Source organism: Microtus pennsylvanicus, chromosome 22 (genome assembly GCF_037038515.1).
Source record: "Microtus pennsylvanicus isolate mMicPen1 chromosome 22, mMicPen1.hap1, whole genome shotgun sequence".
NCBI classification, from domain to species: Eukaryota; Metazoa; Chordata; class Mammalia; order Rodentia; family Cricetidae; genus Microtus; species Microtus pennsylvanicus.
The window spans coordinates 8,403,981-8,431,526 of NC_134600.1; the positions used below are offsets into that span (position 1 = coordinate 8,403,981).

Below are 27,546 nucleotides of genomic sequence, written 5' to 3' on the forward strand. Positions count from 1 at the left end.
CCCGCTAGCTTTCCCTCCACACTTGGGTGAGCTTTCCAGCACAGACAGTAAGGAGCGGGGCCAGGTCTGCTCACACAACCCTGGGTCCTGCTTCCCTGCACTCACACCCCCAGTGCCAGCACTACTGTTTTGCCCAAACGAGGTGTAGGACCATATGGATCGAAATAAATAGATGTGACTATCTATACAAGTGATTCTAAAACAATCTCCAATTTTATTATTGTGGCAATAAAAATGTGTGGTGCAAAATGGAAAAAAAAACCCTTGCACTCACGATATATTATAAAAATGCCTGACAGGATGTGTTTGTTGAAACTGCATTTGGTCTAGAAAATATTTAACAATTGAACACAGCCATCTTTTAACTTAGTCCTCATGTTGAGAAGTATCAAGGCATTTGAGAAATCTGCTCTTAGAGAAGTTATGCTTTGAAATTGAAAAATAAATCGAGAATTTCTTCTTGGATTGTTTTTATGATCAACGTACAGGCTCTATGCAAAGAGAATTAAAGCTATCTGACAACTCGTGGCCACATCAGTGGCTGTTAAAGATGTAGGAAATTGCATAAAAGCCTGAAAAAAGCTCTGGGTAATTTTGCAGTTTCATCTCTAAACACAATTGTGAAGACGTCTGTCTTTCAATGCTCTCTCCCTCTTTCCTCTGAAGCATGACCTTTTAGTCCTTGCTCTTTTCAACCGCATTTCCGACTGTAGCTTTTCTTGTTAATGTACGAGTTGATCTTACCCAGCACAGACGGTATTTACAGGGGTGCTTGCTTTTATCTGTATTCGCAGAGAACGCTAACAAGTTAGAAGAAAGTGCCAGAGAACACCACATACCTTGCCCGGAACATTACAATGGTTTCTGCATGCACGGGAAGTGTGAACATTCCATCAACATGCAGGAGCCATCTTGCAGGTAACATTTCCTTGGTTAAACTTTTAAAAGGCATAAAGTTGAAATGTAGAAACTCGCTTTTAAGTGTTAGCGGAAGATTGCTTTACATTCTGCCTAAGCAGGGGAACAACATTCAAGTTTCTGTCTCTTCCACACAGAGAGAGAGAGGGAGAGGGAGAGAGAGGGAGGGAGGGAGGGAGGGAGGGAGGGAGGGAGGGAGGGAGGGAGGGAGGGAGGGAGAGATATGAAAAGATGTGTGTAAACCTTATCCACTCAGTGTACAGCACACCACTCTGTTCTTACAGTATAATTTTATAGACATGGATCACTTTCTTTTTACAGTCTTTCCCTCTGAATGTAGAGCTGAGATTGGCGCTCCTCCCTTAGTATTTTTGGGGAGGTGATTTCCAAAACGCTCCAAATCATCTATGAACTATATGATTTTGCGGACACTCACTCTCTTTTCTACTGAGCCTAGGATCATGAGATGATTGGCCGCCATGGCTCCAGTTCAAACTCAGAAGAGACGGAAAGAAATTGCTTGTCTGGGCTTAGTTTATAAATACAGTTTATAAATATCTACTCGTGTCTAGAACATACAGAGATTCTTTCTGAGATGAAAATTCAAATAAAAACATATTTATATTTACATTAATATACACTGGAGTATGATGAAATAAAGAAACGACACTGTTTGGGTCTCTTTCTCCACCTGCCCCTCTGTCTCTGCTTCTCTTTGTCCGTCTGCCTGTCTTTCACCCACAGCTGCCTTCCATACCTGTTTCCTTTCCCAGAATACCCTGGGACATGCCTGTTCTTCAACAGACAGAGTGAACATGACACACAGAGAGCTCTGCAGTCCCTCTCTCTGTTAGCAGTTATTAAATTACACCCTCCAGAGACCCGTGGAAAAGTCCTCAGGATGTAGTTGCAAGAAATTCAAAGTCAAGTGCCAAAGGCTTTCCACAGAGCAACGACATATTGATCCAAATTAGTATATTTTGATCAAATGCTTATTTCAACATGAAAATTGCCTATCTGAACTTCTGGTTGGGAGGCTGGGTGAGTGAGAAGCAAGATCTAGTCTAGTAGGATGCTCACACTGCTTGTTTGTATACCTGAATTGCCTGCACCAAGATTTTTCTCTTCAGAACATTTGAAGAGAATTTCAAGAACATTCCTCTGTTCAAAACAAAGACCTTTATGACTTTATGGCCATCAGTTTAAGAAATTACTCCTGCTGTATCTCTGACTCAAGATTTTTTTCAGCATTTTTCTGGCGTAGAACAGGTCTAAAAGAAACGGCTGTATAGTTTTTGCACTGTGTCATTAAGCAATCCATATCCATGTTAACCGAGGTTAACGGAACAAATTAAGAGTACAGAGTTCCGGGCCACAGGTGACCAGATGCTGTCCTTCCTTCCAGATGTGATGCTGGCTACACTGGTCAGCACTGTGAGAAAAAGGACTACAGTGTTCTCTACGTCGTGCCCGGCCCGGTCCGATTTCAGTACGTCTTGATTGCAGCGGTGATTGGAACGGTTCAGATCGCTGTCATCTGCGTGGTGGTCCTCTGTATCACAAGGTCAGTAACCGTGCTTGGGCATCACCCAAGCTGAGGGCAGCGCTTGTCCCTCCCTTTGACTCCGAGTCTCTTGGTGAACTGACTGTAGCCATCCATTCTCCGTGAGTCCTAGCTCCTCCCGGTGAGAATATTTCAATAGCCACGTGGAAAGGCATGGGTTTTCCTACAGGACAGGCACAACTTATTTCACTCATTTTTATATTAAGATGAGTATTGTTTTTGTCCTAAGACTATTTTCCTCTCTAACAGAGAATAACAACATCTTTTTAAACACTCTTTTCTCTGTAAAAGGCCACTTTTCATTCAAATTATGAAGCACTAACTTTACCTACCAGAATCGCTCTGCCCAAAGTGATAATAGCTGTTATATAAGGTGTAGAAATGCTTCAATTCTAGTCCTCATTAATAACATTTTATTTCCAAGTAGAACATTTGGACACCATCAGTGTTAACACACCTGGTGTCAACAACAAACACCTTTTCATTTTAACATGGTAAGTGCTAATCGCAGTGATTTCAACGCAACAGGAAAGATTGTGTTCTACTAAATGAAAACCTTCGAAATATTTTCAAAAGAGCGGCAAATATCATAACTTAATAGCAAATTCCAAGCCCAGAAAAAAAAAAGGTAATTTTTATTTGAACAGGGATGAGATCACAAGAGAATAGAGATTTCATCCAGTTTCAACCAGAAATTGAGCCATGATTCCCGGGTGATGGCTGAGGTTCAGTTTGAGATAAAGAGCAAAGTTGGGGATTTGTTTGATCTCTTGAATGTGTAAACGTGTGGTCGGCAAGAACTAGACTCTAAACCCAATGCATCATTTATGTCTCGTGGCAGCCAAAAGGCCAGTGTAGATCTGTTAAAAGATAAATAAAAAACTGAATTTACTCTCTTTTTTAAAACGTCCAAAGTAACTCTTTGGGGTTTTTTATCACATCTATAAGACATGAAGACTTTCATCCATTTCTTCAGTTCTATAGTAAACCAGAGACTTTCCCCAAAAATGGGAAAATAGGAAGCATTATGAAATTAAAACATAAAGACTGTAATGTACCTTGGCATCTGTATGATGCTACCTTCTTTGAAGACAAGTGTGGGATCTGCTCTTTAAAAAGAGAAAGTGTAGCTCACAAATTCTCACCCAGCCTACAGGCATAAGGGGAGATCATCACTGGAGCTTGGGGCAACCCTAAGCCGAGTCCATCATCTTGACTCACAGGTTTAGATGCCAAGCAAGCCAGTGGGTTGTACGAAAATATGTGCAGCTGACTTAAAAACAACTTGAAAACCAAAAGTCCTGAGCACAAAATGAAAAGACAAAGAAGAATCTGAGATACCGAAAACTGTATCAGACATCCCTAAGGGCACATAGAAAAACAAAACTTGTATAAATATTCACACAATAACAACTTGATTGCTGTCTCGTAGAGTGGAGAAACTCAGAATTTCAATACTTCAAACGTCTTCAAAATAAGCTATTAATCACAGTTTTCATTCCTAAGTTTAATGGAATATATAGACTATTTTGCCAGGATTTTGTATTGAGATGCTATAATTTTGTCATATGTTTATATATTCACATGTCTGATTGCACAAATGCCCATGTATATACACTTTACAACATTACAAACAAAACAAAACAACAGTTATCCTCACTTTCACGGCAGAGACCCTGAGACGTGAGATGTTATCACATACTGAGATTACGCAGCTGAGTCACGAACTCAAAATGCTGTCCAGCCTGTCCACTGCTTTATCTTTGCACTTAATGTTGCCTCTCTGCTCCTAGCTGCTCATAGTTTTGTGTGTGCTTCTGTCATGGACTAAGCTCCCAGTTTGAGTAAGCTATGTCTGCTATATTTTCAATGAATGTGTCATTTTTTTCTCTTATTTTCCATGCAAAACTAAGCAACAACAACAAAAAAAAAAAACCCATACTCAAAAAGCCCCACGTTGGGCGCCAACTGAAAGGGGCATGGTCGATCGGTATTTAGAATTAACCAGACCAGTTTAATATAATAGATTCAGCTTTTAATAAATGGAAGAAAGAGAACTTACCAAACCCAGGGTTCCAGCCATCCAGGAGCGCAGGGAACAAAAGGGCAGAGGCAAGCACACCTGGACGGTTTGTCTGTTTTTCTGTGGCCCCAGGGGGACACACCCTAAACAGAATGTGATTGGCTGAAGTTCCCCATCACTATCTGATTTAGGGGAAGAGAAATAGCACATCAGCCATGCCTTCATTGTTATCATACATTATCTAACCCTTTCCCTTGTACAATCAAACCTTTGAAACACACTCCAGGAAAAGTTTGAATCCATATGTCACACCACTGTCCAGGGTAGACTCATCCCATTCATTAAAAGGCAGTGTGCTTACAAACCAGACTCCCTAAGTGGACCCACCACTGACCCCAAGAAACCCTGTTTGCCTGCTGACCTGGCAAGCTTTGCTTGTCAAGACCTATACCAAAGTGCCCAGATGCTGGAGAGTTTACAGCATTACCCCTAGCCTAGATGCCCCCATTGTCCTCAATTTTCTCTTAATGTTGATCTTATCCGGTCTGTTCTTTGTTCTGACTTCCTTTCCTTTCTCTCCTGTCCTACCCACTTCCACCCAAATCTGTTTCTCTTTTTTTTTCTGTCTACTCAAGAACCTGCCTCCTGAGCAATATCTCATAAAAATATGAATATCTAGAGACCTGATCCCAAGTGAAAAGACTTGTCCCGTTGAGAAGGTGGACTGTCATCTTTTTTACTGTCATCTCCCACTTGTCGAAAATGTGACTGCTCAGATCCATGTTTGTTTTTGACAGATATATGGTCCCAGCAACTGCACAAAAATGGGCCCACACCTACTATGTATGTGTGTGCACGTGTATGTATGTCTATATACATATTTTCCACTGTACCACCTGTAGTTGTAATATAATTTTGTTAGTCTCATATTGTTCTTGCTTGCATGATCAAAGAAGTCTCTTATTATAATAAAAAAATACTAGATCAGCGAGTTTCAGATGTTACTGAATATTAGCTTTTTGTAGAAGCACCATAATTGGTACCAATTTTTGTCTCGAGTTTTATAGCATTAATGCAGTACAATGATATTAGGCTAAACCAAAGCAATATTCCTTTGCATTTACATATCGGGTGTTATCAGCTGTTTTGTTCCAATGTGATAGCATCTTACCTTATAGCGCTGAAATGTCAATATAACACTCATCGTTAAGACATTTAGATAGAAAGTTGTTGAAGACATTTAAAGAGAGATGTGATAAGCTTGGCACTTGCTTGTTGGCCTTGTGCTGAGTCTGGCCATTGCACAATATAACGAACATACTGAAGGAATGAACAGAGAAGGGTGGGGTATTTCTCTTCTTCTGTTCTTCAATTTTCAACAGAAGCCTGAAGACAACGGCAAGGAGAAGCAAATAATAGTAAAACGAATGCAATAATAATAACTTTTACAAGTATTCCAAGGTTCTTCTAGTAATCAGTATATTTTTACGCTGAGATACTTTACTATTTTGCCTCTACAGCCTCGCTCTTTGACTGTAGGACCGAACTTTAGGTAATCGCATTAGACTAAGATCTGTAAACTTTCCAACCTTCTAGGAAATGCCCCCGAAGCAACAGAATTCACAGACAGAAGCAAAATACAGGGCACTACAGTTCAGACAACACAACAAGAGCATCCACAAGGTTAATCTAGAGGGAGCATGTTTCCCAGTGGCCGGACAACTGACAGCTTGGACTACACAATACAGTATTAGAGACAAAAGAATAAGACGAGATCTACACATGTTGCCTTGCGTTTGTGGTAATCTACACCAATGAAAACATGTACTACAGCTATATTTGATTATGTATGGATATATTTGAAATAGTATACATTGTCTTGATGTTTTTTCTGTAATGTAAATAAACTATTTATATCAATCACACAATATAGTTTTTTCTTTCCCATGTATTTGTTATATATAATAAATACTCAGTGATGAGAAAAAAAAGGCATTCTTAAATTTGCAGTAATTTGTAGCTGTGACCCCTGTCCAGCCGGCACAGGCTGTGCAGACAGCAGGCTTTCATCCTCTGTGCAGCTTCAGACAGCACATTCATGTGCACAGGACTCTGGAGCTAGGTTTTGAGTGATTCCAAGACCAAGGGAAATGATGGTTATTGGAAAGAGAAAAAATTATTTGCTGTATCAAGGAAGCATAAAATATGTCAGATACTGGGATCCTCTCTGCTTCATCTACTTTCTTCCCTGTCTTTCGCTTTCATTCTCAGAAAAGAAAAATCTCTGGCATATAAATTAAATAAGTGGAGAAGGGAGGGAAAGTGTTTTATGACTCAAAATAGAATGCAAAGAAGATACTTGTCTTTATTGGGAGGCAGCCCAGCTCTCTCCGTCAAATACATCTGCCCTCGGGGATCTGAGTAAGGGATTCCTTAGGTATATAAACAGTGGCCAAACCTGTTCTGCTTCTGTGAGCAGAAAGAGCAACTAGGAAGAAATTGTAACTGCCTCAGTAGGTGTGAGCCCAAATCTCAGTTTCCTAGATGAGCCTTGCTGCACGCTTTAATCCCAGCACTTGGAGGCAAGGGCAGGCAAACCCCTGTGAGTTCGAGGCCAGACTAGACTACAGAGCTAGTTTAGGACAGTTGAGATTTCACACATGCACGCATGCATACACACACACACACACACGTCTCATAGAAGGAAAAAAAACTTTTGATGTGTTTATATCTTCTATGAAAAGAAGGTAGACTCACAAAAGACAAATGCTCTCTTGAGCATTTATGCTCTTAGGGCCCAAAGAGCACTGTTGTTTGAAACTGAAAACCAAAAGACAATGTTTCATGACAATGGAGAAATACGTTTTGGGCATATTTACGCAAGAAAATCCCTGAGAATCTAAGGAGCTTGGCGGAGGCTGTTGCCAACCTCTGTCAGATATGGGCAGACACTTATGAGTAATCATTGTTTGGGGGAAGTCAACTGTGAAAATTCTCAACGAATAAGATGAAATACCAAATTAAATAATTTCTTTATTATCATTCACCTTTGGGTAGTTCTTGTAGCACCTACGGATGATTTAAATAAAGCTTTTTTTTTTGTCTTCTTCAAATGACTTCTTCATGAACTAGAGGAGATGGCATCCCCTTTGTTAGAAAACAAAAGACACATCAAATCAAAATGGACTGGATATAAACTATTCTATTAAAAAAATAAGGGTTTCAAGTGAAACTTAAGGCATTTGTTAACATATAATAAAGGTGACAATCTATGTAAGACTTGGGGCTTTGAAAAATGTGATTTTCTAGATTGTCATAAGTTTGAAAAATTTGACTTTCTTGACATAGCTGTCACTCAAGTGTCTCTATGAAGTCACTCTCTTGACACCTGCAGATGACATATCCCTGGCAAGCTGCCTGGAGAAGTTCGTTTGTTCGGGATACACAGAGGGGGAAGTAGCCCTACTTTCCTTTGTATGTCAGTAGCTGTGATAAATAAACCCTTTGTTCTCCCTAAAGAAGAGAACAAGAATGTACCACCCATGGCGGCATATCTGTTCAATGAAACTCTTCCACTGACTTTTGGTTACAAGTATATGCAGTTACTGATTTTGTAGTAAGTTTATGCATCATTACATGTAAATTTTTATCAACAATGATAAATGCATCATTACATGTAAATTTTATCAGCAATCATAAACCTAAGTATTGGGAGAAGTCCCTTATACCTTTCTTCCCACATCCGTGCTAACCTACAAAATGAATCCTACATGTGCTATTTTGGTTCCTAGGGCAATACAACTAAAATGTGGTCCCAATCCAGGGGAACACACAGTCCAGTACCAGCAGAATCTGCTGGCCTTTCCTAACTCATCTCTCATTCTTTGCCATTTGATTCTTGCGTCATTCTAGTTTTCTAGACCATTCTTCCTCACACCAAGTTAGAGCTCAGCTGTCTGCAGTTTCTCTCACCTTGATTCTTGCTGCTCTTCTCTAGGGTGAAGGAACAATGCTGTGTCCTTAAACTATAAAGAAAGAAACAAGTTTTCTTATTCACTCCAGAACTCTACACTTACGTTCTTCTCCAAGCAAACACTCGGAATTTCCTCTTCCGCTCTTCCCGCGACACCATCCCACTTTCTCCCGGCATCCACTTCGTTTGCTCGTGACTGAACCTGCACGCTACTTTGTCAGAAGGCCCACTGAAGCATGGAGCTTACATGGCCCAGTCTAATAAAGAAATGCGATCTCATCTGTCCAACATACAGAACAGCTTGCAGAAAGTAAATGTAGGAGTCACCTCCCCTACTTTGTTAAATTCCTCCTGGGCCCCCAGTGCTACTAGGGAGCCCTGAGCCAAACCCTTCACATCTTTGAACTGAATTCTTCCATATATTTGTCAACCCATCACCTTAATCCTAAGTGTGTGCGTGTTCAGAAAAAGGGACTTTATTTTTACTACTGCTATCAAAGACACATTAACTATTACGGTTGCTTACTATAACCATCAATTCAAATGGTTTTTAAATGAATACCTAAAGATCCCCTTCAGTATACATTTACAACACATTCTGGATTTACTGAGGGTCAGAAATGACAACCCCCCCTTCTATGCTGTGAAAATCTCCAAAGAAATCCTTACCTGAAAAGAACTCACTACCAAGCCATCTTGGTTCCTTGACTTCCAGTTCTCAGAGACCCAAGGTGGAGTCTGAGGTAAAAGAAGGATAACACGGGAGGTAACAAAGACTGTCCTTCCGGTCATTGCCTAGTGGTTGGGAATCCTGCCCTCCAGGATGTCCTCCAGACCTTTCCACAATGACCTACACAGAATGGCTTCACTCCCGTCACCATTCTAGGGTCTTCTGCCGTTTTGTACCCTCCACACCATCCTCACACCCCTGTCTTTACAACGCTCTGGGAAAATAAGATTCTCACAGAAGCCCCCCAAATACAGGCCCATCTCCTGATCATGTTGGGGGACTTTCCGTGCTGGGTGACATTTATCCATGCAAGTCAGTCTTTCTCTTAGCCTAACAGTGACGTGAATCTAAAGATCCAAGGCTCGCTAAAGTTTTTCACTTATTCTACAAGCATTTACTCGGTCTCTATCCAATGCCTGATACTATTGTTGGCCTATTGAACAGCATGGGGTAGGAACAGATCTCTCCTTTCAGAGGAGGCGAAGGTGAGTGACAGACAAGGATTTATCAAGCCACTAAATAAAATAAAATAACCTTTAAGTTCTGCTTAGAGAATTAAAAAAGAGTGAGCTATTTCAGGATGTGGCTTCAAACTGAGTTTAATATCGAGAATTCGGCTTCTGAGATGAGGCAGATGTGGGCCCCAGCTTAAGGCCTACTTTATTACCTACTTAGCCTTGGGCAATTTGCCCAAGTTCCCTATGCCTCCTGTTTAAAATGGAGAAAGCAGCATCTTCCCGCACACAATGTGACGACTAAGAGAAATCGCATCAATCGATGTTTGGGGGCTCGGAACACTGGCATCCACAGAGTAAAATGGAAATATATGGAAATCCTTTTGTAGAGCCATGATAAATATTTATGGTAACAGTAAACAGTTCTGATAAAGCATATTTTATCAGCAGAGTTATACATGATGGGAATCACACGGTCCGAGTTAGACAGAGTCCAGCCGTCACAGTCACTCAAAGGAGTGCTTCTTGTGTCTTAGCTGATTTTAGTTCTGGAAAATGAGGGCGATATAGAGATCAAAGATCAAAAAGAATACAACTCAATTTCCCCCAAATTCATCCATTAGTATCATGTCTGAAAAGTCTGGTGGCGGGGGCGGGGGAGGCATCATTCTTTTCCTTAAGATCCTGATAATGTTTGTAGCATCAAGCCCGTTGTGTTTTAGGACCGGGATGAGTCAGTACCGCTCTGGCTGATCCTCGCAGAGAAGCCACTGCAGAGAATTGAACTATGACAAGGTTTATCTCAAAGTCACATTAGACCCTGCTAATGTTTGTCCTCGGGATGCTGTTTCCATTTGCCAAGTCGGGCCGCACCTGTATAGACTGCTCTTCCTCAATTACAGGAGACATTTCACTTACATAATTAATCATCTGGATATCAATAATGAAAGCTTCTTCATTGAATTAATTGATATCTCTATATGAGCATCCACAGGAAGCACCCATAAAAGGCAGAGGAAGGATGAAGGGTTATATGAAGTAATGGGATTAGTTTTATAACCAGAACATAAATCTATGACTGAACATGGCCCTCTGAAGGCAACATCAGAACATATATAAGATGTGCTGATATCTAGTCTCACCGTGGTTGGAAATCTGCTTTACTGGTCCAGCTATTCTTGGGATACAAGCTAGGTTGAGCTTCATGAATGCTATATAGGCTAACTTGAATATCCTGGTTACTTTCAGATTTTCACTAGGTTGTCATTACTAACCTCCCATGAGGTAAGAAGTGAAAGAAATAGCATTTGCCTTTGTGTTCTCAGTCCAGAAAAGGCAAAAGCTTGCATGAGCTAACAGAACAAAATCAGTTACTGTCGGGGGGGACAGACAAAAGGACATGTCGCAGTAGACCAGGTCCTGTGCTGAGCCTTCCTGATCCAGTAAAGGCACTGGCTCCACACGAGGCGTGGGCACCATAACCATCCTGAGAAAACAACTCCCAGGACCCCCACAATCAAACCCATTCTTTGGGGTGTATTTTGAGATGACTGCATGTCCTTCCACCCCATGGATGTCTCCTCTCAGTGAACTTCCTCTCATTCTCAGAATGGTAACCGCCTCTTTTATGCACGGCAGGAAGCATCCATCTTTGTTGCAGCCCTTGGAGGCACAGTCTCCAGCATAGTCCTCCATGAGCTTGGACGTAGAGAATAGGAGTCTTTTACAGGAGTCCAGCTCTTCATGAACAAAAAGCACAGAGCAATGCCCCAGATTGTCATCACTGTATAACAGATAATTTAATAAATATATTAAGAAAGAATGCTCAAATGATGCTTGAGATTAGAATATGTAGCTAAACACAAACAAAACATAATCATATAAAAGCCAAGAGAAAAACATCATTGTATTTGTGGATATCATTGAATATCATTTTTGATAATTTCTATAAATTTCTATATATGTTCAAACATGAACACAATACAAAATTTAATAGCAGGTTTTATGGCCCAATTTCAGTTCCTAGAGAATATGTATAAAAGAGGCAGGCATTGTGGCATGTACTAATCCCTGTGCTGAGGACATAAAGACAGGCAGATCCCTAGGGTATACTGGTCACCCAGCCTATCCTACTTGCTAAAAATGATAGAAGATAGATAGATAGATAGATAGATAGATAGATAGATAGATAGATAGATAGATAACAGGTAGATAGATAGATGATAGACAGATAGACAGACAGACAGACAGACAGACAGACAGACAGACAGATAGATACATAGATAGATGATAGACAGCTAGGAAGACAATAGATAGGTAATACATTAAAAATAAAAAGGTGAGTAGTGATTGAGGTACAGCACCATGATGCCCAAGAATGACCTCATTCATGGGCATGCATATGCATGCACACATATAAGAACATACATGCACACATACATGCACATACATTATATGTATGCAAAAATATATATTTTTGCAAAGAACTGCCCCTCACTACCCAAGCTGAAATTGCCTAGTAGAAAGAGACACTGAATTCCCTGAACAAACTGGTCCAACAGAGACATTTTATTCTACTATGCTTTACCACAGTTATTCTAAGGAGTCTGTTTATAAGAACAAAAATGAAGGTAAAGCACTTTGGCCAACAGGGAACATGTTGGCATATCTTAGAAGTCCCTTCAATTGTTCACATCCATATACGTCCTCTATACTGATGGTATATCATAAAAGAACTGTTGGGGGAAGGGTTGCTTGTTCATTTCCTGCCATCCAGCTAGTTTAGCCCCAAAATAATCACACAGAAACCATATTAATTAAATCACTGCATGGCCCATTAGCTCTTGCTTCTTATTGGCTAACTCTTACATATTAATTTAACCCATTTCTATTAATCTGTGTATTACCATGTGGCTTACCAGCTAAAGTTCCCAGAGTCTGTCTTTTGCAGCTCCATGGCTTCCCTCCCTGACCCCGCCCTTCTTCCTCCCAGCATTCAGTTTAGTTTCCCCCGCCTACCTAAGTTCTGCCCTATCAACAGGCCAAGGCAGTTTCTTTATTCATTAACCAATACAAGCAACACACAGACAGAAGGACCTCCCACATCAAAGAACCTCCAACTAAACAATGACAACACGAAGGACAGACAAGACCTGGGTAGAAAATGAAAGGTTATGGGATGGCGAGAGAGACGGGCATATCAAATACCTGGTGGGCAGGAAGTGGACAGCTCGAAAAGAGGAATAAGAGTCATGTTTTTCAAATACCCCTTCTAGAGGAAATGAATCAGAAGCATTTGAGCAGGGTTTTTGGGGTGTGGAATGACGGCCAGAATGCAAGGAGCACAAAATGGGGTATCCAGAGGCCTCCTGCCCTGAAGTCTGGGGTGGCTAGCCCACTGTACCTCAAGTTTGCTGGCAGAATAGCTGGCCTAGCAAGCTGGGCAAGAATGAAGCCGCAGTACAACTCCCCCCAGATGAGTTTTCAGGCCTCTGGGTGAGGACAGACTGTGTTTAAAATAAACATTCAATGCCCTGCATATTTTCTTCCTCACAAATCTTGACCTTGAGATATGTAAATTAGATGCTTTAGATGTTTTATATTCTGCTGGGCAACCCTGTCCCAAAGTCCAAGATGAGCCATGTAGATAAAGAAGAGAGGACCAGTGAAAGCTCTGCATCCCCCTGCATCCGGGACCAGCCTCCCTCTCGGGGCTGTGCAGAAGGAGGAGTAGCAATCACAAACACAGACTTCTGGATGGTATCTAATCCGCCCGCACTTGGAAAACAAAATCCTGGGATCATAAAGCAATCCCGCGTCGCATTAGAAAAGACAAGCTAAAAAAGGAAAGCGACTAGTCCTGGCTTCCAGAAGACAAATCCCTCTGCAGTCTGCCTGGGGATATATGGGTTGGGACTGCCAAGCAGAGCAAGCCACTGGAAAACACTGTTTGGGTTTGAAAAGATGAATAGAAAGAGAAAAATGGCTGTTCTCTAAGTCGGGGTGAAGAGAGAAATGGGGAGGGAAGCCCCGGTCTGTACCTTCAGCCTTTCGGGAGGCAGGTGGCTCAATCCTTCACAGGGCAGTGCCAAGCAGAGCGGCATGATTCGTAATTAAACTCGCCGACCAAAGAGTGAGTCTTGTAAACAGCCAGCGTTTGCTCCCGACGTGCCCCCAGAGGGCTGAGAGTCTGCTGCCCCAGCATCCGCAGAACGACATTATATTTCACTTTTAAATAAGATGTACATGACTGTGCACTTGCGCCCAATTACAGTAGCGCATGATTTACATAAAATTAAGTCTCCTGCCTAATTACAGTCATACAGGGATTCCAGGAGAGAGGCTTGCCGGTGAACAGTTCATGCCTTAGCATCCAGCCTCCCCGTGACAGCCAGTGGGTCCAATCAGTAGAAGGGAATTCTGGAGGTGCTGGATCGCCACTGAAGTGTTCCTTGCTAGTTCCAGCGTGATGTGTACACGGAGTGACTCTGTCTAGAACCCAGGGTAGGGGGAAGTTGTCCCATTCTGCAATGAGCTCAAATGAGCTCGGTTGCTTTGTAGCAAGGGCGGATCTAGAGTTCGGAAGTTTTCTGCTCAGGGTGGAGATGAGGCCCCTGGATGAAGAATCTAGCCTAGACAAAGAAGGAGCCTCTGGCTCACTAGGGCGGCTAGGAGGAAAGGCTCTTCCCAAAGGGCATCCATCTGGCGCTGCTTTGACAGCGATGTGACTATAGCTGCTGCTTCTCTCATCTTACTTCTGCCGTTTCTTCTGCATTTCTGTTGCCATGAACATGAATACAGTTTTTGTCTGAGAAACACACAGTTTACACATTAAGAGAGAACTAAAAGCGAAGCTTTCTACAGCCCTCGCCAAAAGGCAGTTTCTTTTCTGTTTGTTTTGTTTTCTGTTCTGTTGTGTTCCTTTTTTTTTTTTTAACCTCCCTTCCACCTCTGCCAGACCTGCTGGAAGAAGTGGAGTTGAAGAAATTCATTGAGCTGGCAGAATAAGAAAATGATTGAAGGCTCCATCATTATCAGTTCAGTGGGGACGAGTCAATGCTTCTCAGAAAACTGCACAAAAAGACTTCAAGGAGATCAAATGCTCCCTGTGCCGGCTGACCACAAAAGATGACAATTTCATGTTTCCACCTCCTCAACCCCGTTTTCACCCAGTACACAGAAGAGCTGGCTAACGAAAAGAAAGGCTTTGTAGGGGGAAGAGAAAAACAAGCTATCCAGCGCGCTCCTAAGGAAAGTGTGGAAGAGAGAGAGCTACTCTGAGCAGATGGCGCTTGCAAAAGCGACCACAGATCAAAATCAGAAATGGGATCTTATAGTTGGTGCATGAACAGAGAACTTCTCGTTTCTAAGCTCAGTGCTTCCCCTTTGAAGTTCTACTTCTAGATTCTGGTCCTACAACCTGCCAAGCACTGTTCTGGAAGGACCATTAACTGAAGACTATTAACCAAGATTTGCATTTATGTGTAGAAGCATGTTCTAGGAAAAAAAACTATTTTCCTTCATAATTCTTTTGTTTGTTTGTTTGTTTTCGAGACAGGGTTTCCCTGTGTAACAGTCCTAGCTATCCTGGAACTAGCTCTTGTAGACCAGGTTGGCCTCAAACTCACAGGGATTCACCTGTCTCTGCCTCCTAAGTGCTGGGATTAAAGGCGTGTGCCACCACCTTCCAGCCTATCCTTCATAATTCTTGCCATTCGTTCTGTAACAGAACACCGTGTGGAGAGGCATGTTCAGGTCTAAGTTGCTATCATCTTCTGTGAGGAAGATTTCCCAGGATTTCTTGAGGAGATCTCGAGAGAGCATGGAGCCACTGGGAATTCAGGAAAAGATCCATTCTTCTGTGTTTTACTCCCCTCTTCCCACCAGCACAAATGTCTCTGTCAGCGCTCCAGCCCCATTACAGAGATCTAATGTTTGATTCCCGTTGTCTGGCTTTGCTTCCTTTAAGCCAAGCCGTCTCTGTTCCCTTGACTTGCTCTCCCTAAGCCGTTTCCTCTTCTGCCCAGTGTTATAACACCCTTTCTTTTCAAACGCTGGCATTGGCCTTGAATTTTCCATTCTTTGACTTGTTGTTGTTGAGTCTTCACAATACCAGAAGCCTCACAAGCTCAGACCTAAAGAGTGGGCAGACTCAAAGGAACATTGTTGGGTTTGGAGCTAAACAGATGAATTAAAACCCATACCTCGATGTCAGTCGGGACCCTTCGCTGAGTTTGGGAGCAATGCAATGACTCGCCCTGTCCTGGTTTCATTTCTGTGGCTGTGATAAATTATCCCGACAGAGAACAACTGGGGATAGGAAGGATTTCGCTTTTAGCTCATTTCCAGGTTCCAGCCCATCATCTCCATGATGTCGAGGCAGCTCAAACAGCTGGTTGTATCACATCCATAGGCAGGATCAGAGAGCAAGTCCTTCCTTGCTTGGTTGTGAGGCAGAGTATTCTCAGCTAGCTTTTCTCATTCTTCCACAGTTCAGGGTTCAATCCACGAAGCGGCGTTTTCCGCGTTCAGTAGGGATCTCCAGCCAAAGCTCTCCCCACAGACACTGGAACAGTCCAACTAGACCTACATAATTCCCCCATTACCACTCTACCCTGTTGGTCTTAGGATGGGACATGCTGGCAGAGTACTGACTTGGTCTTGCTAGTCATCTCTCTAATAGCACATATACATAGAAACTGAAGATGTGTTTCCATTTGAAAGTTAGACTCCCCGGGAAAGATGCCCTGAAGTGTGCAGTATAGCACAGACTCCTTGGAGGGAGTTTACCATTCATTTTCCTTTCCCCTTCCTTTATTCTGGTCTGGCCTCAAGCTGACTAACTTCCAGGTGGCCCCCTGGTGAGGCAAAGGAATGAGCTGCTGTGCTATAAATTATCGTGATTACAACCCGACAGCAGACCCCCAGCTGAGGTCTCTAACTCCCTGCTAGGAGACCTTTCAAGGACATTCCCTTTCCTGAAGGTTCAGGAGCACGAAATGGCTTTTGCAACTCTCTGAGCTTTTTAACTTCCATAATTCTGACACTTGTTGGATGCGTTTTATCTCCTGATCAATTTAATTAGGGGATGTCAGATTAAAATGATCTGTTGTTTCTGAAAGGCACTTGAACTCCAAGATGCACATACGAAACCACGGTCTTTCTTTGTCTCTCATTCTATCTTTCCACACCCATCCTAGGCAGCAAGAGGAGACAGGGCTTTGTGACACCAATTGCCAAAGAAAGAGACAGGGACACCACAGGGATCATGTAGAAAGCAGTGAGGCAGGGGCATTATGGGAGTCTCTACGTGTCAGACACAGACATTTGAAAAGCTAAGATGGAAATAAATATGCCCCATTTTATTTCTACGATTACTTATCTCTGAGTCTTTCTTTTGTAAAAGGAAAGAGCAGATTTGAAGTGGCTCTATGTATCAGAGGTCAGAATTGCCGGAAGGCAAACCAGGCATGGGATGAAACTCAAGCACACATAAAGATAGGCGGGGATGACGGCCTCAGGAGTAGCCTACAACCTGATCTCTTGTTTACATCCCAGGTCCCAATTCTATTCTTACCCATTCATTTGAATGGACACAAAAGAAAAACCTTAGCCACCTAAGACAGTGCTTCCAAAGCCACCAAGGAAAGAACCGTGAAATGAATCTTTCCATAAGGTCAGTTATAAATGAAATAACTGTATTCTGAATAAACTCCCCTCCAAAATGACAAACGGAGAGGCCACTGGAGAACAGGAAACAGCCTTGGATTTTACTCTCCAAGCATTTTATGGAGGGTGGAGGAGTTGAGAGGAGAGGTTAGCACAGGCGATTTATCAAGGCATCTTTCTCCTAATATACTACATTGCTTTAGAATTTCAGGTAAGAAGAGCCTACTCCGTTAAAGATTCATAGAATCGATTTGCAGGTAAAAGACCTTGTAGAGCATGAGACTCTTACTCTCAGGGTCGTGGGTTCGAACCCCACATTGGGCGCCATCTGTTGTAGTTGGAGTGGCCTACTGTATTCTTTTAAACACTGCTTGGCCCATTTCTATCTAGCCTCTTCTCGGCTAACTCTCGCACCTGGACTAGCCCATTTCTAATATTCTATGTAGCACAGCTAGGTGCGCTTACTGGGAAGATTCTAGCCTATGTCCATCCTGGGTCGGAGCTTCATCGCGTGCGTCCACCCGGGAGCTGGGCATGGCGTCTCTGCTCCAGAGAGCAGAGCTGTCGAGTCTGAGCTCACTTCCTCTTCCTCCCAGCATTCTGTTCTGTTTACTCCACCCACCTATGTTCTAAGCTATGAGCCCAAGCAGTTTGTTTATTACTTAACCAATGAAATCAACAGATTGATATATGACACTCCCACATCAACCTTAAATCTGTCAGACCAAACTCTACGGGGGTAGGGGAGCCATAAAATGATACAAGAGGATATTAAACTGATTTTAACCGCAGATATTACTGCTATGTGTTTATGGATCTATTGCTAAAATTTCATCGTCAGCCCCCTCCTTGGCTTAAAAATAGCCAATCAGATGCTCCGGCAATATTTAATTGTGCTGTGTTTGTTGTCTCCATTGAGCCCATTCATATCTGTCTGAGGCCCAATGAACTGCTCCAGAAAAAGGGCCGTGACAACAGAAGAATATTAGGAACGGCGGATTCAGTGCAATGACAGCCGTGGCTAACTTTAAAGGGGTTTTCCAACTGTAAGACCTGCTGCACTGAGTGCGTGGGACCCACCCAGAGCACTTGCCCTGAACTTCTAATTTCCGAGTGGAGACTGGCTTGCTACACAGACTGTCAGCTCTCTGAAGCCAGGCCGTTCAGTCCACCGGTGATTGGTTCATTCTGTTGCCGTGTTCTTCGAGCTCAGTGAAAATCGCAGAATAAAGAATTTGGAGTAAATTGAGGGAATTCATCCTCTCGTTCCATTTTATTTAATGTTTTGAAACTCTCGGGCAGATGAAAACTTAAGAAAATGATGAAGAGCCTCCTGGGATCGACAGGACAAACACTGTCTTGGTAAAGCAGCTGTGGCACATGCGCTGTTTCAGAAGTCTCCTCTGAGAACCGGGATACCCTGAGGTATTATTGGCCAAAGCATGAGGAAATTGTGCCGGCAAAGCCTTCTAAGAGCAGAAGAGAGGCGTGGGTGGGGCATAACGTGCCTGTTCTGCCCTGTAATTCAGAATAGGTGGCCTATCCTCACGACTTTCTTGTCATAAGCTAGTCTAGGAAGCAAAGAGATCAAGGACTTGAACCACAGCGGCAAAGCCTTGCCAACCAGCAAACGCATGGAGCGGAGCACGTAACTGAAACTGCTGGGTTGTGTTGACATTTCCCGAGAGAACTGTCCACCCTAGGAATCGCTCATCTAACAGACAAATTCCAGGTTCTTTTCTCAACCTTTGAATCCCCAAACTGCTCAAGCCTTCTGAAAGCAAGATCACCTCTTGTCTTGTGTCTCACGGAGGATCCTGCAATCAGCAGGATGAGGTTCGCTGATCATCATGGCCTGCACTTGAAAGAGAAGGAAAGAAACCAAGAGGCCACCCTAAGGAATCCCACCATCAAAACTGTTTATAGCGCTTGTATGCTTCTTCAGGGTAGGAAGGGAAACGTTTTCTCCCCTCCTTGTGGGCTTTATACCTCCCTGTCTTGATCTGATACAATAACTTAGCTATAACTTTGAAAAGACCTCCCCCCGCCCTTATTATTAAAAGAACAGCCATTTAGTTCACCCATCTCAGCAAAACACAGCAACGTAGCAGCCAAAATATTAACATTATGGTGCCTGTGTGCGTGCGCGTGTGCATGTGTGTGTGTGTGTGTGTGTGTGTGTGTGTGTTGGTCTGCATGTCTGTTTGCATGCCTGCCTCTGTACCTTTGACCAGTTAGGCCTAGCAGCTGCTAAAGTGCCTGGCTGGCTCACTTTCTTGTGACTACCTCTTGAGAGTCAATTCCAAACTCCCGAAGCTGAAGAAGAATCGTTCAGCTCTGCAAAACAAATGAAGTTGAGCAGGCAAGTTCAATAGGAGTAAATACAAAAATTCAAGGAGGTTATGTCAGATTTTAAATCCCTATCATTATTAATTTAATTTCCAGTCATTATGATAATGCCGAGCATTTAGGATGCATTTGGTGTTTATGTAAATGAAATTACTTCTCAAAATTACCATTTCAAATTAATATGCTATTAAAAATGTCACCAGAAAGTGCTCTTATTATTTTGCCAGGGAAATAAACGTTCGCTGTTTCTTTTTATAAATGAAATTTCGGCACTTTAAAAAGTCTTCCTTCGATTTTGAAAGCTGCGATGTTTCTGTTTAAGAATTCTCCTTATGCTACATTAGTGCCGAGTTCTTTGACAGCATAAAATATGCAAATATAGCCTTTTAATGGTGATTTTCCATTTTGCTGCTGTCGTTTAACTCAGACACAAGCGATGCTGCGGCAACTTATCACTTACAACAGTGAAGTCACTGAATTGATGTTTATGTTCAGAACAGAGCAGTTGACACAGAAACAAATACATTTCAAATACCATCTGCACCACGTTGGCTGCTTCCTTCGAGAATAATGGAGTTGTCGGGGCTCAGCCTTCGAGAGAAGCTCCTACCTGTGGGGCCAAGAAGACACAGGGCTATTGCCAGGAAATGAGCAGCGGAGGCTTCCTCCGTGTGAGCATCGGTCACAGGAAAGAAGGGAAAGACAAGAAAGGGAGGGTGTGAAAACCGCAGCTTCCTAGGAATCTCCACAGCTGAACCACCTTGCTTTCGGGACCTGTGTCTTCCAGAAGGCCCATTTGGCTCCCTGCCTCACTGTCCACCTCTCCTTACAGCCTCTCCGCAACAGAACCTCTCCGTCTGTTGCTTGGTTCCAACCCAATGCTTAGGAACCCCCGGAACGCTGTTTGCTGAATTGCGTGGGAGTGGCACGGTCATGGCTGTTGGAGCTGATGAAGGCAGGCAGCTGGGTGGGAGGAAAGCTGGATGGAGAGCCTTACTGCTGCCACATGCCATGCCTAGCAAGGCTGGCGCTCTGCGGGGCGCTGCCATCTGATCTGGAGAGTTGTTAGAACACAAGACGCAGGAAGCTTCTCTACCATGCTGCACCCGTGAGAACGTGAAGAGGAATCTCCTGTTAACGGGTCAGTGGGCGGTGTATTGTACTGAATGAGATCTTTCTCTTAGCTTGACTGAGGGAAATGGTGTGAGGCATTTCGATAAGCTCCGCTCTGCCCGAGGGTCCTAACACGGAGTCAAACTCTAGCTCTGCCCTGCCACAGCAGGTTGGATGTGTCCTGTCAACACGGCTAAAGAGTAGCAGATACATAATTGATCCCCCTTGTGCCTAGACAGGGTATGTGTCCTCAACCATATCCCTTGCTTATCCCCTTTACCTCTGATGAATCCCTTTACCAATCCTGCCGGAGAACTCCACCATATGTGCAGTCTACCCCGGCAGATAGTTACCATCTAGCAGGTGTGGTAACTAATTATGCTTTAGAATTTACACCAAGTTACGGATTGAGTAAACACATGGCTAAAGTAGAAAATCATTTTTCTAACTCGCTATTACTCTCCCACATGCCCAGGTTGGTCAAGTATAACTTCCTAATAAGTATTATGGCCTCTCACTTGTCCTTACTATTGTGAAACCCAAACTCTTCCTTAGATTATTGCAGTTCTGTCTCATTAAGATATTTGCATAGCTTTCGATAAAATAATTTAGGTTTCACATACAACAAAAATACAAAAAAAAATCTAAGGGTGTGGTGGGCAGCATAAGAAACCTCACAACCCTCTTCCTGCTAGGAATGCCCAATGTCAGCCTGTCCTTAACTGATGGTTTACACACAGTGGTCTCTAATGAAAAGAACGTGTCAAGGTTGAGTTTTAAAATGGTAGCCATGCATCAATTTCTCTGAGCAAAAGGACAAACCAATGCTATGAAATAGTTCATGAAGCAAGAACTGAGGCATCTCAATACCCACACAAGTTAGCCTGGATACAGCTCCTTTGTCCACTGGCCCTTCAGACAAATGCACCTCCAACCTATATGCTGGCAGTCCCTGTGAGAAACATTAATCTAGAACCTCATGAAGAAGCAGTGTGAACATTCTTGACCCATAGGAATTACGAGCTAATATTTGCTGCTTTTATCTACTAGATTTTAGAATAATATAGTAGGCCTCAACAGGGAACATATATAGAATTGAGCTCTGACATTCATCCCAGAGGAATAGAACCTTAATGGTGATTTTTCTGCATGAATTCTGAGCTCTATGGGTCTTATCAAGAGTCTAGATGGACCACTAGGGAGCCAGCATGGGACGGACCTAGGTCCTTTGCATCCGGGTGATAATTGTGCAACTTGGTCTTTTGTGGGGCCCCTAGCAGTGGGACCAGGACCTGCTCCTAATGAATGAGTTGGTTCTTTGAAACCTATTCCCTATGGTGGGATGCCTTGTTCATCCCTGATGCATGGGTGAGGAGCTTAGGCCTGCCTCAGTTTGCCGTTCCATGCTTTGTTGATTCCCATGGGAGGCCTTTCCCCATCTAAGTGGAGATGGAGGAGTGGATGAGGGAATAGAGGGAACTGGGAGAGTGGGAGGAGAAACTGTGGTTGGTATGTAAAAAAAAAATGCTTTCCTCTTAAGCATGTAAAAAAGAAAGTTGGGATGTGGTAATGAAATGACCAACACCACTTTGTTGCAGACATGCGCAAAGTTGGCATGCGGCAATAATCAGCACCTGCTTTGTTGCAGACATGCACAGCTGCTCATCTGCAGCCTAGCCACTAGTCAAGCAGCAGCTGAGCCCACAAAAGGCCCGCTTTTCCCTGGACCTCACCGTCCAGCTATCTGACTTCTATGCCGGTATATGTTCAGTCTGCATAAACTATAGAAAGAAATATTCTAAGCAGACTCTGTCACTGTATAAGGCTAAATTCCTTCCATTTGAAAAATTCTGGAAAGGGTTTGATGGAAAGCTTAAAAAAAAAGGAAGAGAGCCAGAGTGGTCAACAGCAGAAAGTAGATGAATGTCTAACGCTGCCAGAAATCTAACGAAGGTCACCAGAGAAAGCTTTCCTTTCTATGATCTCTTGTTCTTCAGTCACACTTTCTTCAAAGAAATCCAAAAGAGTAAGCTTGAGCAAGTACTCCTCTCTTTGAACAATCAGCTGGAGGGATGGGTGGCAGAGAGTAGTATCATGTACTAAAAAATAGGTGGGCACAGTTTCCAAAGGAGCAGTGAGGCTGCCAGCCCAGTCACTGTGGTTTCCTTAAAGGACTGCCTTGCCTCTTTATTGTTGCCTCTGATATTTCCTAACGGTGAGGGCTTATTATTTAGTCAAAAGTACCTGCTTCTGATACCCCACCAATGTGTCCACGCTGCAGACCTAGTGGGTCAGTTTACAGCCCTACAAAGTCACATTTGAGACTGACTTAGTCTGGACTTTCCCTTTATTACGATGATCACCTATGACCCTCCAAATTGAGCTCAGCTCTCAGATCCGTCACTTAGATCTCTTGCTGTTACTTGAGAATATTTCCTGTTACCATGCTCTGCTCATGGAACATTCATGGTTCACAGCCTTCCCACTCATGAGTAAGGCCACCTGGGGGTGTTTTCCGACACCAAGGAGAGAATTCAGCTTTCCCTTTAAGAGGAGTCTCGTCTTTTTGTAACCAGTGTTTTGCACATAGTGCACAGCTACCAGATAAGAAGTTGTGACATGCTAGGACCATTCATACCAAAGAACAGAAGGAAGAGCCAGCTATAGTAGTGGAGAGGCCTTAACCGTGCCTTGGCGGGGACTCAATGCTTTTTTCATTTGGGGATTATGAGACCCAAAAGGGAGAGCCGCATTTCTTCAAACGTGTGCAAGGACCTCCTTCAGCTGTGCTAAAAGAGGGTGCTCTGTTGTCCTCTGCGCCACGTTTGATAAAAACCTCAGGAGCATTTTTTTAAATTTATTTATTTATTAAAGATTTCTGTCTCTTCCCTGCCACCGCCTCCCATTTCCCTCCCCGTCCCCCAACCAAGTCCCCCTCCCTCCTCAGCCCGAAGAGCAATCAGGGTTCCCTGCCCTGTGGAAAGACCAAGGAACCCCACCTCCATCGGAGCATTTTAAACTCTCAAATAAGGAAGTCTGGGTCTATAGCTCAGTGGGCAGAGCACGGAGGCGTGAGACTTTGAGTTCACTCCTGGGCACTAGAAAGAAAGAACAAAAGAAAGGGAGGGAGGGAGGAAGGGAAGGAGGGAAGGAAAAAGGGAGAGAGGGAGGGAGAAAGGAAGGAAAGGAGGGAGGGAGGGAGGGAGGGAGGAAGGGAAGGAGGGAGGGAAAAAGGGAGGGAGGGAGGGAGAAAGGGAGGAAAGGAGGGAGTGAGGGAGGGAAGGAGGGAGGGAAGGAGGGAAGGAGAGAGGGAAGGAGGGAGGGAAGGAGGAAGGGAGGAAGGGAAGGAGGAAAAAGGGAAGGGAGGAAGGGAAGGAGGGAAGGAGGGAGGGAAGGAGGGAAGGAGGGAAGGAGGGAAGGAGGGAAGGAGGGAAGGAGGGAAGGAAGGAGGGAAGGAGGGAAGGAGGGAGGGAAGGAGGGAGGGAAGGAGGAAGGGAGGAAGGGAAGGAGGGAAGGAGGGAGGGAAGGAGGGAAGGAGGGAAGCATATGACAGTTTTTGAATGCATGAAAATCATCTGAGAAAGCTGTTCTGAACAAAATCCTGTACCCTAGTTTCCTGTCTTCAGATACAGCGGGCTTGGGAATTTAAAGATTTAATTAGCACCCCAGGTGATTCTGATAAAGGACATTTGTCTATCCACCGGTACAATATCATTGTTAAAAAAAAAAAGCAGAAGTCAGCTGAGGCTCTAAACCAGCCAGTTCTAACTGAATAAACGCAAGCCCTCCTAACTCACACGAAGCCAATCGCATCACCAAGTCATTGTGCCACCGGGAAGGAATCACTTCTGACCCGTGGCTTAAAGGGAAGGAGAAAGGTGGGTCAAGCAAAAGTTCAAACGAGCAATGGGCACTCTGGGAGGCTGAAAGGTCAGTTTCAGCATGGGCACCCCTCAGCCGGGGGTGTCTAGGGATCTTTAAAATACAGACTAGAAAGGTCAGAAGCAGCCAAGAAGGAAAAATGTTCTAAATGCTGGTAACTGAAGTGCTAAAACATTTTGTTTGAACAAACAGTTACCATTTAAGATGCCTTCAAAAGCAGCCGATAATAGCAAATTGGTTCCAATGCTACAAATTTGGTAGCTTTGAGGACGATCAAACAACCCCCCCACGGCCCCCACCCCGAACCTATAGCCCTGTTACCAGCCCTGTGTGTCAGGCACAATTGAACTTTCACCATGGTCTTGATGGAGGCATGCCTCTGAGACGTTGTGGATGTCAAGCGTTGAATACAAGCCGTTCTTCCACAGCTACAAATACAGGTGCTTAACATGAAAACCGTAAAACCCTGCAGTTAGCTCAACTAACCTATTTTACTCACAAGCACCCTAGAAATGAGGGGCTTTCCGCGGCTAGGCCGGTTTCAGAGCTGGATGGCAGAGAATACTAAAATGTTTCTTGTTATAACGAATGGTTGATGTGGGTTCAGCTGCCCGGGGCTGCTGGCCAATGGAAAGGGACGGTTAAAGGAAACAGACGGAAAAGTACAGATAAGCCTTGGAGATGATCGGGCTAGCGAAGGGCCAAGGGCTTACTTAACCTTGAGAAAACAGACTATTGGAACAAAGTTTTTAGAAGGAGCAGAAAGGGGAGGAAGGTGAAGGATGACGACAAGGAGGAGGGGTTTAGTTAGAAACTAAAATTAGGAGGAATTCGAAAAGAGATAACAAGACAAAAAAAAAAAAAACACATCTATACTGGTCCAAAAATTGGACGTAGGAGAATCACATGGGCTCTCTGTTGTCCTGGCAACCTTTCCCCCAGGTGATGCCTGCGCATTGCTGGCTACCTAGAATCCAGAGCACTGGGTTCGAAGGCAGATTCATTTAATACTACGGGGAAGTACTGAATGAAGCTTTCTAAGGACGGACTGAACCTTTGCGGCAGTTTCCGGGGTTATCAACGGAAGCTGGATGCCCGCTGTGCAAGTGGCTCTCTGGGCTGTCACTCAAACCCCCTGCGGGTCTTCCCTGCTTATAGTATCCAACTGAGTCTTAGTGTTAGTATCTCGGGACTCTCGTCTATTTTCTTTGAAAAGCCTTTCTTGGATCTAGCAGAATCGTGGTTCCGAGGAGACCATATGCTGATTACTGCATGTCTCTTACAGACCCGAGTTACAGGAAATATTTCTATACCCCGGTGGTGGGTGGCATCCTGTTTGGGAAGAAAGCGCTTATTGGAGAAAATACCAAGAACTGTAACTTTCTGACTAGAGCAGCAACATCTTATCATATTCATCTCTGAATTTTTCCCTAACCATCTCTGAGTTATACCAGTGGAGTGGCTATAAGCGTTAAGACAAGAGAAAACCAACTTCAAGCTACCCCTAAAAGAGGGAGGAACAGAATCGTGTTCTTCTAACCCTTAGTAGACAATTGCTCTATCTATTAAAACTCAAGCATAAAAAAAAAAATGAGATAAAAACCCTCAGGGGACACCCTATTATTACTGACTGTAATTTGATTAGAAAATGAGACTTGAAACAACACAGGTAACAAAATAATATTTACTGTCTACAGGAAGCTCATCTGATAGAGGAACCCAATAAATCAGAACCCTCTGTGTGAAGTACGAGGTGAAAGAAGCTGATGAATCTGTAACTACAATACCCTCACTAGTGATTCTATGAAGCAGAGATCAGATTTTCAGGCCCCGGGCACCACGTCCCTGTGTCTGTGAAGACAGGCTCTTGAAGGACGCTCAGTCAAGTCACGGGCTTGCACTACAACCAAGAACAAGTACTGGAAAACGTGATGAACCTCCACTTCCATGCTCTTTGGGACAGCCGCACTTTACCCCCAACAAACGTGGCTTCTGACGCCTGTGGAGGAGTCACCAAAAACATGTGCATTCAGCCAAGTGAAGAATTTTGCACTTACCCGAGCCGTGGACTGTGAGTACTTCCAACTTCAAGCAACTTTGCGAGCCTTATAATCCTGTTATTCTTTAAGGAGTCCCGATTAAATTCTAAATGCCTCGGAGATTAAAAGGGTATATTAACGGTATTAAAACTTTGAGAGCAAATGGTATGCCTCGCAGGGTATCTTTGCATTTAATGAAAACATTTCTATCACAGTTCTAAGTCTATTATGACAGATCTTCATTTCAGAAGTTGTAAGATAATCTTATTTTAATTAGAAGAGATGGGGCAAGTATATTAGAGTAATACAGTTAAATATATTCATCAACTTCTTGTCAGTTAAAAGGCCTCCTTCAGACTTGGCTATGGCGATGTGCTATCACAGGTGTGAGCAGAATTCTGCATAGACATTCAAAATGACTTCCAGAGAGGCTAAGATGATGAGGTTGTTGTTTTCTAAGGAGCCCCTCTATAACTATACATAATCTCTAGCAAGAGCGGCAGTGCCCTGCACAATATCCACTGTCAAATACAATGACTGAGCATTCTTGTTGTGTCTAGTTTGGAATGAAATATTTCACATCAGTTATTTGGGTTGAATAAAACACACTATTCAAGCCACCCTCACCAGTTGCTTTTTGCTTATTTTTAAATATGGCAGTCAGGATATCTGTAAACTTGGTGTATAAAGTACATGGCATTTCTATGAGACACTGAATGATGCTCTATGTCATTTATCCAGCACATAAGATCAGCCTTTGATCACATTTGATGGGTTAGTAGCAAATGTAAATTACAAATCACAAGTGAGCTCCTTCTGGGTTTCCCCAAAT

General features: G+C 43.3%; 1 protein-coding gene across 3 annotated transcripts in view; it reads left to right on the forward strand.

Moving 5' to 3' along the window:
* LOC142839747 (tomoregulin-2) overlaps positions 1 to 27,339 on the forward strand; it is a 264,451-nt gene extending 237,112 nt beyond the window's left edge. Inside the window, exons 8-10 of one of the 3 annotated variants that reach the window (XM_075956029.1) lie at positions 795 to 918; positions 2,324 to 2,482; positions 26,373 to 27,339. In XM_075956029.1, coding sequence (XP_075812144.1) covers positions 795 to 918; positions 2,324 to 2,482; positions 26,373 to 26,385 — 296 coding nt within the window. In that variant the 3' untranslated portion in view covers positions 26,386 to 27,339. Of the gene's footprint in view, positions 1 to 794; positions 919 to 2,323; positions 2,483 to 5,140; positions 6,501 to 26,372 lie in introns of those variants that run through there. The other 2 variants (XM_075956027.1, XM_075956028.1) reach the window with 2 other exon arrangements.
* Positions 27,340 to 27,546: the final 207 nt, after the last annotated feature.